Below are 18,368 nucleotides of genomic sequence, written 5' to 3'. Positions count from 1 at the left end.
GCTTTTAGTTCCTGGTTTCGTTCAGAATGTGCCTTGTAGGTATATTTTTTGCATCATATTCAAGCCTAATGAAAAAAGTCTACCACCCTACATTTAATGGTGCTTGAGGACCATTGCAGCTCATTGCTGAAGCAAAGTATGGATGCCCAATGCCTTTTTTATTAGGCAAACAATGCACAGACTTGCTTTTCAGCATTGATGTGCTTTTAGGTTTCTCAGTACATCTTGAAGTAGTGTCTAATGTGGCTCTCGCACGTCTTTCACATTTTAAGAGAAAAAAGTCGAAGGCCAAAAATGCATCTTCCTAGAACTATAGGGACAAGACTTCTTGTAGCAACCTGTCAGACTGTCTTGGTAAACTTGGATGTTCCTCTCCTCCTACCCTTCCATACATAATCATACCATCATTGATTTCATATTTAATTTTGAGTTGAGGTGGAACTGCGATAATTTTGCGACCTCCGATGGCAGAAATAGCAGTGCATGTATGACACTAACCTAATTTCCTTTCAAAATGATGGAAACTATGAAGGCGTCCCAATGGAATCCACTGTAAGTCAAGGGTCTTTCTGTTGCTTTGTTCACATCTAAATGGAAATCGGGATGGATCCCAAAGTCTAAAGGTGCCTGAGCATGTTAAATGGATGGCAGCCAGGCTGATGATTTCAGTGGGACTGGTCAATCCTTTAATTGGAGGTGGAAACAAGACAGGTGGCTCACGAAGCTGTGGGTGGAGATATGACACTCAACAACAACTAATTGCAGAGGCACTTCTTGACCGTTACTGCCCAACGGAATCAGTAACAGCCCTAACAGATAATTAAAGAGCTGTGGCATGGTTCTCTCACACTTGGGAACTTCTCCTTGCCCACCAAATCACTGCGGAAAAAAGTATTTTGGCAACCTTTTGGGCTGGCAAACCAGAGATTGTAGTCTTAACTTGGTCTCTGCTGTTTATCGGTTTGTTTTCAGTCTGTGTCACACTAATGTGGCACCAACACTCCTCTTCGTGAAATCCATTCTACTTCAATTCCAGTCCTGTGACCAGGTTTATGCTTGCTGCTTCCCAGTTCCAGTGACCTATTTGGCAGATGGCGTCCAGAGTCCTAAGGACTCCCATGCGATGAGGAAAGGCCCCAACATGCCCAAGGCCTCATAGACTGTACTTCACTCCTGGATCTCTTAATTATGTATTCGGGGAAAGAACGATTAAGCATTTATCAACAACACAAAAGATAACCCACCACCAGATTTCCTTCTAACCAATGAGCATGCCGACTCAGCCATCCATATAGTTGGTGATGGGTCTACTCATTTGGCCAAGAGTGATCTAAGGTGTCACCTTCAGACTGTGGCTCTCAAACTTTGTCGGGCAGAGTTTGTAAATCTCAGTGTTATGCTGATTGTCCAGATTCAGTACTTAAGAACGGGAATGTGAGCGCTTGATGTCGTACTTTCACATTTCTCTGTAGTCCATATTGCATTATAATTTGTCTTTTTTTTGGTTTGTTTTTCTGCTCCACCAGCCTCCTGGTTGTTGGTTTCACTGGGTGTCGTTGGCTTGGGTTGGTGTAAAATTTTCTTTTGTGTCTCCAGGATTTTTCATGGTCGTCTCCCTGGAGAAACTTGATCCCTTTTTCTGAACAATGGGCGAAGAGTTACAAAATAAAGGCTGTTGTGCCCCCCCACCTTCCCCAGTTTCGCTCCTTCCTTACCCTACAGCCTTCCTCTACCACGCTTCTCTTCATGCACTTGCTTGGGAGAATGTTTCTAGGCCTGGCTGCCATTACCTAGGAAACCAAAAGGGTGCATGTGGGGGAGGTGTATGGAGACTGGGTCTTTTGGGTTTCCATGGTAATAGATGCGAAAAATCTGGCATTCAGGAAAAAAAGCCTTCACTGACTGCAGCATCCTGACCCTGTCCATCCAAAAACAGTGGCTGGAAGCAGGACATGATTAGATCTTTCTTTATTTTGGCTGTGTTTCTGTGGTCACTGAGCATCGTCTCGTTTTCTCCAGTCGCCGCTGCTGTACACGTCGCAGAAGGTGTCACATAGGATGTTCTTCAAAATCCTTACCCTCCTTAATCAATGTAGTAAAGATTTTTGGGTTGGTTCATCATAACTTGGTAATTATGTTTTTGCTTTTTCATTACATTTTTGGGGAGTTGCCCAATTTGAGCGTTTTAATGGGGATCAGCTTCTCCCCCTTCTAGAAGCCCAGAGATGCATTAAGTGAGGATTTCTGCTCTGGAGGATTATCATTTTTTTTTGTCCTGCAGATGTATATGGAATGTTTACATGTGGTTTTCTGGGACTATAATTGGGATAAGCCATCAATATTCGATCAGTGAGGGTGTGACTCCCGGATACTAGGAGGCAATACCAGGCGCAGCCACTGCAAAATGTACAGAGCTGTGCCTGATAAACAATGAAGGGGATCTTGTGCTCCTTCAATAAGCTGGTGAGTGGGGCTACTGGGAGCTAGACCTCCTACGATCTGATATTGATGGCCTATCTTAACGATCCGTAGGATAGAGGATTTAAGTCTGATCAGTGAGGGTCACCATAAAGCCCATCATCTGCCGTTTGTGAACAAGCGCCAATCGGCATGCTCGGTCCTTGTAAACGGGCCTTTATCTAATTTTTCTACTGAAATCTGGGGTACTTCTTAATTCCACTTCTCTATCCTCATCGATCCTGATGGGTTCTCTGTTCTGTACTACCACGGTGACTAAAATGAGCATTCCTAGGTACCAATGGTCCTCCCGAGGTGGAAGATATGCAAGTCTCATTAGCGAACTAGGAGGGATCCAAAATGGGACAACCTTTTTCATGACTACTACAGGACATAAATCTTGAGTTATGACCTTGTGGGTGAAACCTGCTGGACTGGTGCTCGATTCCCGGGAGGATCAGTCTAGAGGAATTTACGTATCTCAAGTATACACACTGCAGGGCGACCCGTATAGCAGGAAATCGTAAGGCTTTTTTATGGCCCTATGTTGTTGCGTTGCTTTTTGATGTGGCAGCGGGCAGAGAACACTGTTCAATTGTGTCTTGTTGTAACCATAGCCAGCACCTATTAACCACATTTGAAGGCTCTCTTGGTTCACTCTGTTTGATGCTTTCCTGGTATTCTCAGTGTTCGTGGCAGTCTTATAGTCATATCTGACCTCCTGCCTTCAGGGAAACATTCCCACAACGCAAATAACTCATGAAAAGGCTTCTACAATAGAACTATAGTATGTACACAAACCCTTCCGGAAAGACCTGATTCACGCAACCTCATGGCACTCAACACTATAGAAGGATTGCTTAAAGTTAGGAGTGATGGAGTGTTTACTAATGACTACAGGTAAAGGTGGGCATTACTACCTATTTGGGGGGGAAAAAAGCATGCGATTAGGGGACCGTATTACAGTAGTTATATTCTTGTACATAGGAGGCAGTATTATAGTAGTTATATTCTTGTATATAGGAGCAGTATTATAGTAGTTATATTCTTGTACATAGGGGGCAGTATTATGGTAGTTATATTCTTGTACATAGGGGACAGTATTATAGTAGTTATATTCTTGTACATAGGAGCAGTATTATAGTAGTTATATTCTTGTACATAGGAGGCAGTATTATAGTAGTTATATTCTTGTACATAGAGGGCAGTATTATAGTACTTATATTCTTGTACATAGGGTCAGTATTATAGTACTTATATTCTTGTACATAGGGGGCAGTATTATAGTAGTTATATTCTTGTACATAGGGGGCAGTATTATAGTAGTTATATTCTTGTACATAGGGGGCAGTATTATAGTAGTTATATTCTTGTACATAGGGGGCAGTATAATAGTAGTTATATTCTTGTACATAGGAGGCAGTATTATAGTAGTTATATTCTTGTACATAGGGGGCAGTATTATAGTAGTTATATTCTTGTACATAGGGGGCAGTATTATAGTAGTTTATATTCTAGTACACAGGGGGCAGTATTATAGTAGTTATATTCTTGTACATAGGGGGCAGTATTATAGTAGTTATATTCTTGTACATAGGAGCAGTATTATAGTAGTTATATTCTTGTACATAGGAGCAGTATTATAGTAGTTATATTCTTGTACATAGGAGCAGTATTATAGTAGTTATATTCTTGTACATAGGAGGCAGTATTATAGTAGTTATATTCTTGTACATAGGGGGCAGTATTATAGTAGTTTATATTCTAGTACACAGGGGGCAGTATTATAGTAGTTATATTCTAGTACACAGGGGGCAGTATTATAGTAGTTATATTCTTGTACATAGGGGGCAGTATTATAGTAGTTATATTCTTGTACATAGGGGGCAGTATTATAGTAGTTATATTCTTGTACATAGGGGGCAGTATTATAGTAGTTATATTCTTGTACATAGGGGTAGTATTATAGTAGTTATATTCTTGTACATAGGGGTAGTATTATAGTAGTTATATTCTTGTACATAGGGGGTAGTATTACAGTAGTTATATTCTTGTACATAGGAGGCAGTATTATAGTAGTTATATTCTTGTACATAGGGGGTAGTATTACAGTAGTTATATTCTTGTACATAGGAGGCAGTATTATAGTAGTTATATTCTTGTACATAGGGGGCAGTATTATAGTAGTTATATTCTTGTACATAGGGGGCAGTATTGTGGCCTCCCAGAAATCTATACTGTTTTGTGGAGGTGGCCTACACTTGACACACATCCTACACTGTAGGGCTGATATTGACCCCTGGCTTTTGCTATAGCGTTGGATCTAGTACTGCTTTGTTCTTTCTGAATTGGTGGCGTTCCCTAAAGGTCATAAGGACTCTGTCAAGTGTTTCTGGACCACTGAGAAGTACCATTGATTCTTCTATAGCTGAGCTAATTCCTTCATTGCAATTTCCGTTTGGCCACCGTGCCAGAATAGTTGGAAGCCTCAAAATGTCCTGGTAAGCCAGAAGTAGAACGATGTGTGGAAGGCATAATTAAAGGCCAAGCTTATAGGTTCTATTTAATTTTTTTTTTTTGTCATTGGCTACTGTTAAACTTTATGATAGAGACCTATAACCAAGGTGGTGACCCTATAGATTGCACATGTATTCTTTGTATGATTAATTCATAATTTGCATGATCAGACTTTCCAAAAAGGCTTGCAGGTTGCCTGCTTCATGTTCTTTGAAAACATTTTAAAATTGGTGTACCCCACTCATCAGACATAACCGGCCATGTTTTTTTGAAGCCCTAACATTAAAGGGTCTGTCTTGTAATGGCACAGAGTGTTAAGACAGCAAAAATACGGTCTCTTGATCACAACCTGAAGGTTGCAGGTTCAATCCCCGTGTGGTTCAGGTAGCCTTCCATCCTTCCAAGGTTGGTAAAATAAGTACCAAGCTTGTTGGGGGTTAAAAGGATGACTGGCGAAGGCAATGGCAAACCGTGCCAAGAAAACCTCACAATGTGACGTCGCCTGAGGAGTCAGTCAAGACTTTACCTACCTGGTAAAGGGTAGCATCTAAAGGGAAGTTGCTCATTGGCATCATCTAAATTAAGAAGTGTTTTTTTTTCTTTTTCCCTACTCCGAAAAGTTGGCTACCTTTAATAAAATAAAGAGCCAGAACTCTAATAAAATGCTTTTGGAAAGAAAAAAAAATGTAGATTTTGTGTTTTTAGTATATATTTATAATAATTAAAAAAATATTGTATTTATTACATTTAATCACAGGAATCTACTACTAGGGCTGTGTTTATTTTTGCACAATGCTGGATATTACAGCTTCCAATTTTATATTGTTCCACTCTTGACTGACAAATTAAACCCGCAAGGGAAAAAAAAAACGCCAACTGTTTCTCACAGACATGTTGTGCATCTTTAATTAATTTACCTTCATTATATATTCTTGGCAATTTTAAAAACGGAGGGAAATGCAGCCATTTACAGTTGCGGGGAAAATTCTGGAGCTGTAGAAATCAAAAATAGACTCTTTTTAAAAATATATATATTTTGGCTTAACTGCTGAATTTTTATCAACTTCTGTCACGCTGGTTAGTTGCTTTGGCCATAAATTGTGTGACAGTTGCTATGTGCCAATATGTATAGCATGCAGATAATGTGGTCAGTGTGACAGATAACACGCAGTTGTGCTGCTTTATTTAAAATGCGCCTAAAAAATCTTATGCATCTGAATCAACTAAATGGAAATCTTGTTGTAAAACTTAGAATGCTTTAATATTTTCTACATTTTTGGTGCATGTTGATCGGTGCTCATTTAATTTTCTCTTACCTGAACCAATAATCCGTTTACAGGGCAAATGATTAGAATTATGATTGCTCATCCCGGTAGGCCAACTGGGTATTAGTGTATCTTGACGCCACCAGGAAGTCCTGGTGTAGACAAGGCTGACTGCTTAGTAACGCCCCCAGAAGCTAATTGGCTGCAGAGAAGGCTCGGCATCAGGTCCTGGCAGCACAGTTAAATTATCCTGTCCCCTGTGAATACTACTGTATGCTCCTGCTTTGCATTGGCGGCCCTCAAATCTCCACTGCAGGTTTTCTCTCCCAGCTCCCCGGGTGTTAATTGTGCCCCTATACCGTCCCACCGCTGCTGTTCACTCCTACTGGCTCCCCAGGTGTTAATACTGGTCTCCGCACCTGGCTCCCCTGCTGTGAATAATGGTCCCTGCGTGAGGTTCCCTGCGTGCCAATACAGCTTCCCCCGTGCAGCATCTGGCATCCCGGCTCCTAAAACAGTTCCCCGCGCCTGGACTTTGGTGTCCGCCCCTGTAATCCCTGCTCCTGCTGTTTGCTGTCCGCCGCTAAACTCCCACATGCTGCTCTTTACTCCCAGAACCTGCGCTCTCCACTGCTGCAGCTACAGTCACCGATCGGTCCAGGCTGCGGTTCCATATCCTCGCTCACAGACAACTTGACAGCTGCCGTCCCGCCGCCTCTGTGCGGATTTCCGGACCTCCATTATGTCCTGCATGCCGCCGGCTGGATATCCACGGCAGTGCGAGATATATTGCAGTTTCCTGTGATTGCTGGCTGCTGTGGACGGTTAGGGTTAGGGCTGATGTTATGTTTAGGCTTACATTATTAGTTTTTAATATTTCCATCTTTTAACATGTAATTATTTACAACAAATAATGTAAGGCAAAAAGGAACATCATTCCTAACGCTAACCGTCCACGGCAGCCAACAAGCAATACACAGTATGCTGCTGGGACCTTTCTGATGTCGCCCAATCGGGAGCTGGGGGTGTGAGAGGGGCATTCCCACTGTCAAACCCCTAGCTTCCTGGTGGCGTCAAGATACACTAATACCGGCCAACTGTACATCTTCCCCTTTCTTGCCCCTCCCTCGCTCGGCCCTTTCCTGCCCCTCCCTCTCGCTCGGCCCTTTCCTGCCCCTCCCTCTCGCTCGGCCCTTTCCTGCCCCTCCCTCTCGCTCGGCCCTTTCCTGCCCCTCCCTCTCGCTCGGCCCTTTCCTGCCCCTCCCTCTCGCTCGGCCCTTTCCTGCCCCTCCCTCTCGCAGGATATGGTTTAAAATTTGGGGCATAAAGATCCTATATCACGTCGTGACGCCACCGTTCCCACACACTGTAAGGTAAGATGGAACCCTTCTCTAGCACCGACTGCAGAAGATGGACCTTTTCCCACTGTCAGACACCACATTTATATCCTCACTTGTACCACGTGACACAGTAGGATAGATACATTCAGCAGCAGAGCTGACAGGCAATGGTTTTAGGGGAGTTAACCCTTCAGACGCCGCAGCTGTGCAACATACATACAGAAAATTAACATGACCGCTTTGCACAGTGCATCCACATGGGACAATACATGTATGACCATTAAGGAAGGGTCCAGGATGTTCTTCTGGGGACACTACACATGCTTGTAGTCCACTACACATGCTTGTAGTCCACTACACATGCTTGTAGTCCTATCTGCCAGAGCTGCAATTTTTTGACCAAATTGCTCCTTAGATTTTCTTCCTTTGAGTTTGGACTAACAAATCGACCTATTTATGCAGCAATTCCTAATATTCCACCCCCACCCCCTACTCCCCTCTTTGTAGTACATGTTCTTTGAAGCTAGATGATCTCTTTTGGCCAACCAACTTGACTGAAGAGGAAAGTATATTGCCTTTTTAACCCTTTAACACTACAGGATGAGATCGTAGGTTACTGTGCAGGTGTCATGGCAGCCGGGGGCCTTCTGAATAAGCCTTCAGACAATGATGGCGATGGATAAATAAGAGTTTTATAAGAGTTTTTTTAAATGAAGGGGTGACGAAAATGGGAGTTGTGGGGGGTGAAAAGGGCCGTGTCCTTAAGGCAGGGGTATCAAACTCTCTTTCACCGAGGGCCACATCAGCCTTATGGTTGCCTTGAAAGGGCCGATTGTAATTGTATAGTTATAGTATAGTACTAGTATATAGTAATACCGGTAGTAATAGAAAACCCCATAGTGGCTGAGTGGTAATAGGGTCACCTATAGTGGCCCCAGTAGTAAGTAACTCCTATAGTTGACCCATAATGGCTCCAGTAGTCACAGTGCTCCTATCGTGGTCCCAGCAATAATGGTGACCCCCATAATGGCCTCTGTAGTCATAGTGCTACTATGGTGGCCCCAGTAGTAATAGTAACCCTCATAATGGCCCCCGAAGTCAGTCGTCCCATAGTGGCCCGAGTAGTAATATTGATCCGTGTGTGCGTGCGTGCACAGGCACACACTTATATATACACACAATATTATATACGCACACTTTTAGGTATAAATATATATACCTGCACAGACGCACATGAAAAAAAATATATATGTATATACACAGGCGCACACTTTTATAATGTACACACACACGGACACTTGCTTTTTTATACACAATGCAAACACATGTTTATATACCAGGCAGAACAATCTGTATACTCACCTGCATCCAATATGGTCCCAATGGCGGGTATACAGGCTCCTTTCAGTCCTTTTTGGGGCCCTCCTGCATACTTGGGGCCCCTGCTGTCTCCCCGGATCTGCTGCCATGAACCGAGGGAAGGCTGGTGAGAGGAGATCAGTGCTGACCGGCTCTTATCCTGCTGCTGCTCCTTCTCCTCAGCGTTGCTCTCCTTGCACCAGGGATCATGTTATCTGCAGGCTTCTTCCCTCCTCCGTGGCCAGTGTGCTATCGGCACTCCTCTATTTGTGTCTGCTCTGCTAGACAGAACAAGCTGATAGACTATCTGATACTGACAGCAGCACGGAGGGTGAGGGAACATGCTGCACAGCCGGCGGGCCACATACAATGAGGTGGCGGGCCGCATTTGGCCCGCGGGCCTTGTGTTTGACATGTGTGCCTTAAAGGGGTTGTCCCGCGCCGAAACGGGGTGTTTTTTTTTTCAACCCCCCCGTTCGGCGCGAGACAACCCCGATGCAGGGGTTAAAAAAGAACACCGGAGAGTGCTTACCTGAATCCCCGCGCTCCGGTGACTTCTTACTTACCTGCTGAAGATGGCCGCCGGGATCTTCACCCTCGGTGGACCGCAGGGCTTCTGTGCAGTCCATTGCCGATTCCAGCCTCCTGATTGGCTGGAATCGGCACGTGACGGGGCGGAGCTACAAGGAGGCGGCATCCAGCACGAGCGGCCCCATTGAGGAAAGAAGAAGACCCGGACTGCGCAAGCGCGTCTAATTTGGCCATTAGACGCCGAAAATTAGACGGCCTCCATGGAAACGAGGACGCTAGCAACGGAGCAGGTAAGTGAATAACTTCTTATAACTTCTGTATGGCTCATATTTAATGCACAATGTACATTACAAAGTGCATTAAAGGGGTTGTCCCGCGCCGAAACGGTTTATTTATTTTTTTCAAACCCCCCCCCCCCCCGTTCGCCGCGAGACAACCCCGATGCAGGGGTTAAAAAAGAACACCGGAGAGCGCTTACCTGAATCCCCGCGCTTCGGTGACTTCTTACTTACCTGCTGAAGATGGCCGCGGGGATCTTCTCACTCGGTGGACCGCAGGGCTTCTGTGCGGTCCATTGCCGATTCCAGCCTCCTGATTGGCTGGAATCGGCACGTGACGGGGCGGAGCTACACGGAGCCGGCATCCAGCACGAAAAAAGACCGGGACTGCGCAAGCGCGGCTAATTTGGCCATTAGACGGCGAAAATTAGTCGGCACCATGGAGACGAGGACGCTAGCAACGGAGCAGTTAAGTGAAAAACTTTTTATAACTTCTGTATGGCTCATAATTAATGCACAATGTACATTACAAAGTGCATTATTATGGCCATACAGAAGTGTATAGACCCACTTGCTGCCGCGGGACAACCCCTTTAAGAGGTTTAGTACTAGCTGTGTTTTCTTTTTCCCATAAAATGGGTGCTACAACTAAATTTTTAGTGGCCTTCCCTTAATTAATATCTCATAGATTTACTATGATTTATGAGGAAACTCATTACTGCATCAGTTTACATTACTCAGCTTGGTACGACTTTTGTAGAGAAGGTCGAATGCAAATGTTATACGGAGTGGAGATTCCCAGTAGCTTAAACTGGAAGTTGCCTTGGGGGCATTGATTTAGTAAATAAGACTAAGAGTCTTTGGTTGGCTCAGGATGACAGGAAAGTCTCCTCGCAGCGGACTGGTTCTGCAGGTGGTGGGCTCACGCATCGTTCCTACCTTTTTTATGTTTGAAGTTCTTTTTATTGCGTAATGGTGGTTTAATTATAAAGAATTGGGCGTATCCCGGCAGACTTCAGCGCGTACATTCCCTTTTCATGGAGTAAAATCCCATCAAAGTTTAAAGGTTCCCAGGTGTCGGTAACTTCAAGGAATGCACTCCATTTTAAAGGGGCCGTCAAATATTGATGGCACAGGCCATTAATAGTAGATCAGCGAGAACCTACTATTTGGGACTTAAAGGGGTTGTCCCGCGCCGAACGGCTTTTTTTTTTTTTTCAATAGGCCCCCCGTTCGGCACGAGACAAACACAAGGGATGGGTTAAAAAAAAAAAAAAAGTTTAGTACTTACCCGAATCCCCGCTCTGCGGCGACTTCTTACTTACCTTACCAAGATGGCCGCCGGGATCTTCACCCACGATGCACCGTGGGTCTTCTCCCATGGTGCACCGTGGGCTCTGTGCGGTCCATTGCCGATTCCAGCCTCCTGATTGGCTGGAATCGGCACACGTGACGGGGCGGAGCTACGCGATGACGCGTAGAAGGGGGCGGAGCCAGAACGCCGCTCGTGCCGAGACCCGGGAGAAGACCCTTCTGCGCAAGCGCGTCTAATCGGGAGATTAGACGCTGAAATTAGATGGCACCATGGAGATGGGGACGCCAGCAACGGAGCAGGTAAGTGAATAACTTCTGTATGGCTCATATTTAATGCACAATGTATATTACAAAGTGCATTAATATGGCCCTACAGAAGTGCTTACCCTCACTTGCTTTCTCAGGACAACCCCTTTAATTGTTGTCTAAATCAGGCTTATTGCTCAAAAAATCTTTTGAGCGATAATCGTTGTGTGCTTTTTAACATTAAGCTATCACCTTGCTCTCAGAGCGGGGAATGCAGAATACAAGGGGGACGCTTGTCTTCTGCATCCAGCTGTTCTCTGCTCGGAGCGCCCAGCTGTTATATAAGTGACCGCTCTGAGCGGAGGATGCAGAAGACAGGCTGGGTGGCCGTGCTTGTCTTCTGCATCCAGCTGTTCTCTGCACGGAGCGCCCAGCTGTTATACAGCCAAGCGCTCTGAGCAGGGTATGAAGAACACAGCTGGACGGCTCTGTTCTTCATACCCAGCCTGTCATCAGGGAGCGGGATACAGCTGAAACAATAGTATCAGCTGTATCCCGCTGTGAATTCCTGATAAATGATCTTTCAGCATGCTGAAAGATCAGCGATCAGCAATGGCTTAACGAAAACTGCACAATGTCAGTTCAGTTAGACACAACTGTTATCGCTCAAAAGATGGCTTTTTGCAATTTTAAAATTTTTTTTTAAATTTTTTTTTTTAGCAAAAATTGTCTAAAAGGGCCTTTATTTTGCTGGGCAAGTAGGCTCGTGCAGTGAGCTGATTTCTGCAGGAAGCAGAAGGCTTCATCCCCACTGCAGTGGCAGGGCTTCGTATTACAGGCAAGTTCCCATTGAAGTGGACAGAAACTTGCAATACCAGGCTGAGCCACTGCAGAGGGAATAGCAGTGTTTTGTTTTTTTTTTTCTTTTTCCCCACAAGAAACTAGCTGATTGGAAGGTGACTTGGGCAGTGGACCCTGTCGATCTACTATTGGTAGCCTACCCTAAGAATAAGCCATCAATCGTTTACAACTGATTACCTCTTTTCATTTATCTCATATAACTTTAGATATATATCTTTATGACCATATTGACCTTTTATGTTCAGTATTCTCAATGCAATTTCTGTTGGGGGTCCAAGCAGTCAAATTGTTAGAAGGGACTTAAACGTACATTTCGTATAATGTAGACAGGTAGACGTGACGTTGTTGTGTTTCTCAACGGGGGTCAAACAACTTGGATGTAGATCGGCCAACCCTACTCATTTTGGTAGGACTGGAAGACCGCGCGTGTGTGCGTGTGTGCGTGTGCCTCCCGACTGTCCTCCGAAGGCAGATATTTTGTTCTCGGGGAGATAAGCCACTACCAAACACTTCTTTTCCCCTCCCTACATGCAGAACACATGCACAGTTGGCCAAGTTGAGTGCATGGGGGTATCGAGCAAGGCTTACGTAGACCGAATGACCATGTATGGCCACTCTTAAGAACTGGTATTCTTAACACAAAGATAGTTTGGCACTATGTAGTGTAGGACAGGGGTCCCCAACTCCAGTCCTCGGGGCCCACCAACAGGTCATGTTTTCAGGATATTTTATGGTAAGAACACCTGTGGCAATGTCTGAGGCATTGACAATAATTACATCACCTGTGCAATGCTGAGGAAATCCTGAAAACATGACCTGTTGGCGGTCCCTCAGGGCTGGAGTTTTGGAACACTGGTGTAGGAGACCGCAGGCAACACTTCAGTGTTCTCCTCATCCGGATCAGTGCCAGCCCAACTGGAGTCGAGATGACCTGCTTCCATAGTAGGCAGGGTCAGGCCAAATGTGACTTGACAGGGCTATAGTCACTTCATCTACATATGTGGCCATTTGCAGCACTAGATTTATGACCTGGTTCTGGCCACACTGGTTCAATTGAGGGTCGGACTTTGAAGTGGGCCTGATTAGCAGCCATGGCTTGTAGACTCTGTAGATAACTGATATAACCCAAGGAGGTCGATGTTGCTGCACAAACAATGGTGGGTTTTTTTGTTTTTTTTTAACACTAACAAGAATTATAGAACTTGTGTCCTGGTAATCTGGGGTAACTCAGTCTTTGGAAACAGAGATCCGTACAAACTGTCCTGTACCCTGTTGACCGTGATTGTCTTGCTGAAAATTCGTTGATACGGGTTCACAGTATTCAGGAGGGCTGGAACGGAGGAACTACTTGCCGCCTGGCTTCAACGCTTCCTAGCTTTCCTCAATTAATTTGTTCCTTCCCCAGAGGGCAACATCCGTAGGACCATTACTGCTGCACTGTAGCACCAAAATGAGACCCTCCCTTTCACCTCCGCCTCGCACGCACCAGGCCCAATTCTCTATCACTTTTTGTCTTACGTCCTACTCTACACCGTTCCTCTTTTCCTGTCCCCTCTTAAAGATACAGCCAACCAATTCACACCAGGATAGAGAGAGAAAAAACCATAACAATCCTTACCCACCTTACAGTAGAGTATCTGAATCTTAATACTGTGGCTTAGGCCAATCGCCATGTTTCAGATTGCCAAAGTAGTTTGGAAATTTGCTATTTGCACCTAAGAGCCCTTTTATACGGGTTAAGAATGAATCGGTCTCCTATAATAAACACCGATGAACATGCTATATAAATTGTTACTAGCATTCAGTGGCAAAGGATTGCTAGTATAGGGACGAATGATCCTTACAATTGTTGGATGTGCTGCTAACAAGCCATCCTTTATGTGCCAGTATGTAAGCTCCATCAGCTGACCACCAGCATATTCAGATGGACCATTGATCGGGCGAATGAATATTCAGATGAGGATTCTTGGCCCCTGTAAAAGGGCCTTAACTTTTTTGAATGCTTTTTACTGTTCTCTGTGAGAACTTCTTATGGATATGTAGTGGCCCAGAGTTAACGGGACACCTCCATAAGTATGCATGAGTTTGTCTTCTGCATTTGTGTTGTCCGGGTCTTCAAAGTGTGTGCATTTGATGTGTATTGCGCTTCTAGAGCACTGAATGGGTTATGTCTGGAAAATGTATCTTGTATGTCACGTGATCATGTTATATATATGTGTTTGCAAGGTGAATGCAAGTTGGTCCAAGGGAGAGTGCAGAGAGGGAGTTTTGCCAATGGTCTTGCCAAGACAAGCCTGCAAGAGTCTGAGTTGGAGACTGTGGAAGAGTAAGATCTTTAGTGAGTAGGAGAGACTGCCAGACAGCGCTGAGTGCTACTTCCAAATGTGAGTGTTGACCAGTAGAGAGCTGGAGAGAGTGGTCGAAAACAGAACCCTACAGATAACTGGGACTGTGAACTTGTCTGTTCTGTGAATCCTCCCTGTCACACCACTATTTTGTCTGCATCAGTGTTCTGCTGGCTTGTGTAAAGTTTTGGACTGTAACAGTTTATTTGAGTAAAGGAGCTTTACCAATCGTTTCTGGTTCTGCTCAAGAAAATTATCCCTGCGTGTAGCCTATTTCCTAACTTCTGGATTCACCGCAGAGGATGGAACGGTGGCGTCACGAGTGACAAACACCGGTGCTACCCCCCCCGGGAAGGAGATAGAAGAGCCCCGTGACAAGGCCTCAATCTACCCTGCTATCTCTTCGGCTGTGGGCCTGCTGCTCAGACGCTGCAGATAGGCCACTAAAAAGCCAAATTGGTTCCTTGGGTAGTCCTGATATGGGCTGATTTGGGTAGGCCCCCTGACAGCAGTAAAACATTGATAAACTTGGTTGCTTCTGCAGACTTTTTCTAAATTCCTAAGTGTATTTATTGCTTTTTGTTTTGCACTTTAGGTCCCCATACTTTTTCTTATGAGACGGACCAAGACCTCCAATCAAAATAGAGTCCCTCAAGGTGAAAGTCGATTTTCTGACGGCGCCTTTTGGCCTAAAAAAGCCTGTGCTGAAAGAGGCGGCAGCAGTGTTGGCTGCAGTTCCAGGTTCAGGGAAACCGAAATCCGTCAACGTGGATCGCCACAAAGGTCGTTACTCTGAAAACATGGATAACGAGTCCCAATATTCTGGGTACTCGTATAAATCCGGGCAATCCCGGAGCTCACGCAAACACAGGTGAGATATTCTACTTTAGTCATAACTTCTAATGTTGGAGGATTAAGTGTTTTTTTAGATATCTTACTCATTTATAATATATTTGTTTCTAAATACTGCGAATTGGTCCTAATAGATTTTGGTTTGGCCAAGAAAATGGCTGCTTTTTTTTTCTTGGAAGCCCACGTTGCTCATAGGCCCACATGGAGGTATAACTACGGTAGTACTAAAAGCTTGTAGCCTACAATAAGAACTAAGAATAATGATTATTGCCCAGTTAACGGCCTTTTACTTGGCCCTATGATGAGGCAGGACTATTGGTAAGAGCGCTCATTTGCCCAATCATTGAGCGGTGTGGAGGTGTCACTGATCACCGACTGACAAGCAAATGCTTTTTTGGGTGATCGCATCCTTTATGCAGCTCGAAAAAATTATCATTGAGAATGAGCTGCTGATGGCAACCAAACAGTATGGGGGATGAACAGTCGCTAGTCGTCCATGCTGTCTATATCAGCCCGTGTGAAGGCCAGGTAAGCGAGTGTTAATATTGTTGACCAACTAATTAGACAGCCATCATGCCTTATATTGTATAGTTGTGTCATGGTGCCATTGTGCAGGTTATCTAAATTCCCTCTAGGGGCATATGAGCATCATAGAAGCAGGAGACAGAATAGGGGGCTGCCCTGATTACTATTACTACAGGGCAACACTATTACTACGGGGGGGGGGGGGGGGGCCTCTAGCGGGACCCGTATTACTACGGGGGGGGGCCTCTAGCGGGACCCGTATTACTACGGGGGGGGGCCTCTAGCGGGACCCGTATTACTACGGGGGGGGGGGGCCTCTAGCGGGACCCGTATTACTACGGGGGGGGGGCCTCTAGCGGGACCCGTATTACTACGGGGGGGGGGGCCTCTAGCGGGACCCGTATTACTACGGGGGGGGGGGCCTCTAGCGGGACCCGTATTACTACGGGGGGGGGCCTCTAGCGGGACCCGTATTACTACGGGGGGGGGGGCCTCTAGCGGGACCCGTATTACTACGGGGGGGGGGCCTCTAGCGGGACCCGTATTACTACGGGGGGGGGCCTCTAGCGGGACCCGTATTACTACGGGGGGGGGGCCTCTAGCGGGACCCGTATTACTACGGGGGGGGGGCCTCTAGCGGGACCCGTATTACTACGGGGGGGGGGGCCTCTAGCGGGACCCGTATTACTACGGGGGGGGCCTCTAGCGGGACCCGTATTACTACGGGGGGGGGCCTCTAGCGGGACCCGTATTACTACGGGGGGGGGGGGGCCTCTAGCGGGACCCGTATTACTACGGGGGGGGGGGGCCTCTAGCGGGACCCGTATTACTACGGGGGGGGGGGCCTCTAGCGGGACCCGTATTACTACGGGGGGGGGCCTCTAGCGGGACCCGTATTACTACGGGGGGGGGGGCCTCTAGCGGGACCCGTATTACTACGGGGGGGGCCTCTAGCGGGACCCGTATTACTACGGGGGGGGGGGGGGGGGCCTCTAGCGGGACCCGTATTACTACGGGGGGGGGGGGGGGCCTCTAGCGGGACCCGTATTATTACGGGGGGGGGCCTCAGTAATACTGGGCCCCCCCCAATCCCCCCCCCCCCCCCCGGTCCCCAGCGGGACCCGTATTACTACGGGGGGGGGGAGGGGCCTCTGGCGGGACCCGTATTACTACGGGGGGCCGCTGTTACTCTGGCATTTCAGACAAGTCCCAATGGTTCAAGTGTGTGTTGGTTATCCTGTGTATTGGTGCTTTCAATACCTGTAAAATATGTGTTTTTTGCGGCGCAGCATAAAGGCTCAGGCTTCTCTAGTATTTGAGAATTGATTTTTTTTTTTTTTTTTTTTTTTAAACCTTTTTCTTTCTCATTTGTAGAGATCGAAGGGAAAGGCATCGATCTAAAAGTCGGGAGGGCAGCAGCCGGGGAGATAAGTCTGTCACTATCCAAGCTCCCGGAGAACCTTTATTAGACAACGAGTCCACGAGAGGAGAGGAACGGGTACGGTTTCTAACTTCTGTTTTCTCCAGCATTGTAAACTGTCCGCCGCACGCACGTCCCGGCCATTTTTCCATCCTCTTTCCTCCTGACTGCGGCTGGCATTGTTCGCTGACAGCAGCGCTCATTCATTGCTTCCATCATGGATTTTCCATATTCAATGGCAAACAAGCATTTAACCCATTCACCACCTACATGGAATATTCAATGCTCTCTCCAAATTTTCTGACGCTCCGTGAAGCGTCGCCACCTCTTCTACCCCCCTCCCTCCTCCCGCTTGACAGCTCTTGTGGCTAATTATTTTCCATGAGTGTCTGCAGAGGTAATTAGCAGGAGGGTTTATTGATTTTATTTTATTTTTTTCCCTTCCTTCTTGCATACTTTACTTCCAGTCGCCGTCCTAAAAGCCGTCACATTGCAGGGTTAATATTACCAGGCAGCTGGGTACGTAGGCGAGAGGTGCCCCCGGACCTGTGCACCTCTGGATGGTTGCCGGGGAGAGCTAATGAGCTGATCCAAAGTCGCATCGCGGTGCACAGGGTAATTGTTAGGACTCTTCTATTGGGCGGCGGTGATGTCATTGTTTCCCGGTCTCGTCAGGAGGATACAATGTGCTGTGGCCATGTTCCCTACTGTGGGAACTACATTATCCAGCAAACTTCTCCTAAGCTCCATTACATTGTGACTTGTAAAGGAATAAATTGGGACCACCCGAAGGAGTGCATGTAGGCTGTTGCTGCTGAAGGGGGCGCCACAGATGGCCTGGCAGACCATGACTATCATCTAAACAAATCCAAATAGGATAGAGTGGTAGCATTTAAAGACTGGACAGCGTTACTAGATTAGTTTTATATAGGAAACTTAATTGGTTGCTGTATGATGGTGTTATATAAGCACCATATGGCTGTATTTCACTCACTCACTCACTCACTCACATACATACATACATACATACATACATATTTTCACCATATGGTGGTATT

At 46.1% G+C, this 18,368-nt stretch overlaps 1 protein-coding gene across 1 annotated transcript in view; it reads left to right on the top strand.

Moving 5' to 3' along the window:
- The window catches only part of VANGL2 (VANGL planar cell polarity protein 2), a 97,359-nt gene that overhangs the window by 56,336 nt on the left and 22,655 nt on the right, over positions 1-18,368 (top strand). The window contains exons 3-4 of the mRNA XM_066609021.1: positions 15,109-15,384; positions 17,265-17,388. Coding sequence (XP_066465118.1) covers positions 15,314-15,384; positions 17,265-17,388 — 195 coding nt within the window. The 5' untranslated portion in view covers positions 15,109-15,313. The remainder of the gene's footprint in view (positions 1-15,108; positions 15,385-17,264; positions 17,389-18,368) is intronic.

This window comes from Eleutherodactylus coqui, chromosome 6, assembly GCF_035609145.1.
Source record: "Eleutherodactylus coqui strain aEleCoq1 chromosome 6, aEleCoq1.hap1, whole genome shotgun sequence".
In the NCBI taxonomy this organism is placed as follows: Eukaryota; Metazoa; Chordata; class Amphibia; order Anura; family Eleutherodactylidae; genus Eleutherodactylus; species Eleutherodactylus coqui.
This window is presented reverse-complemented; position numbering and strand designations above follow the sequence as displayed.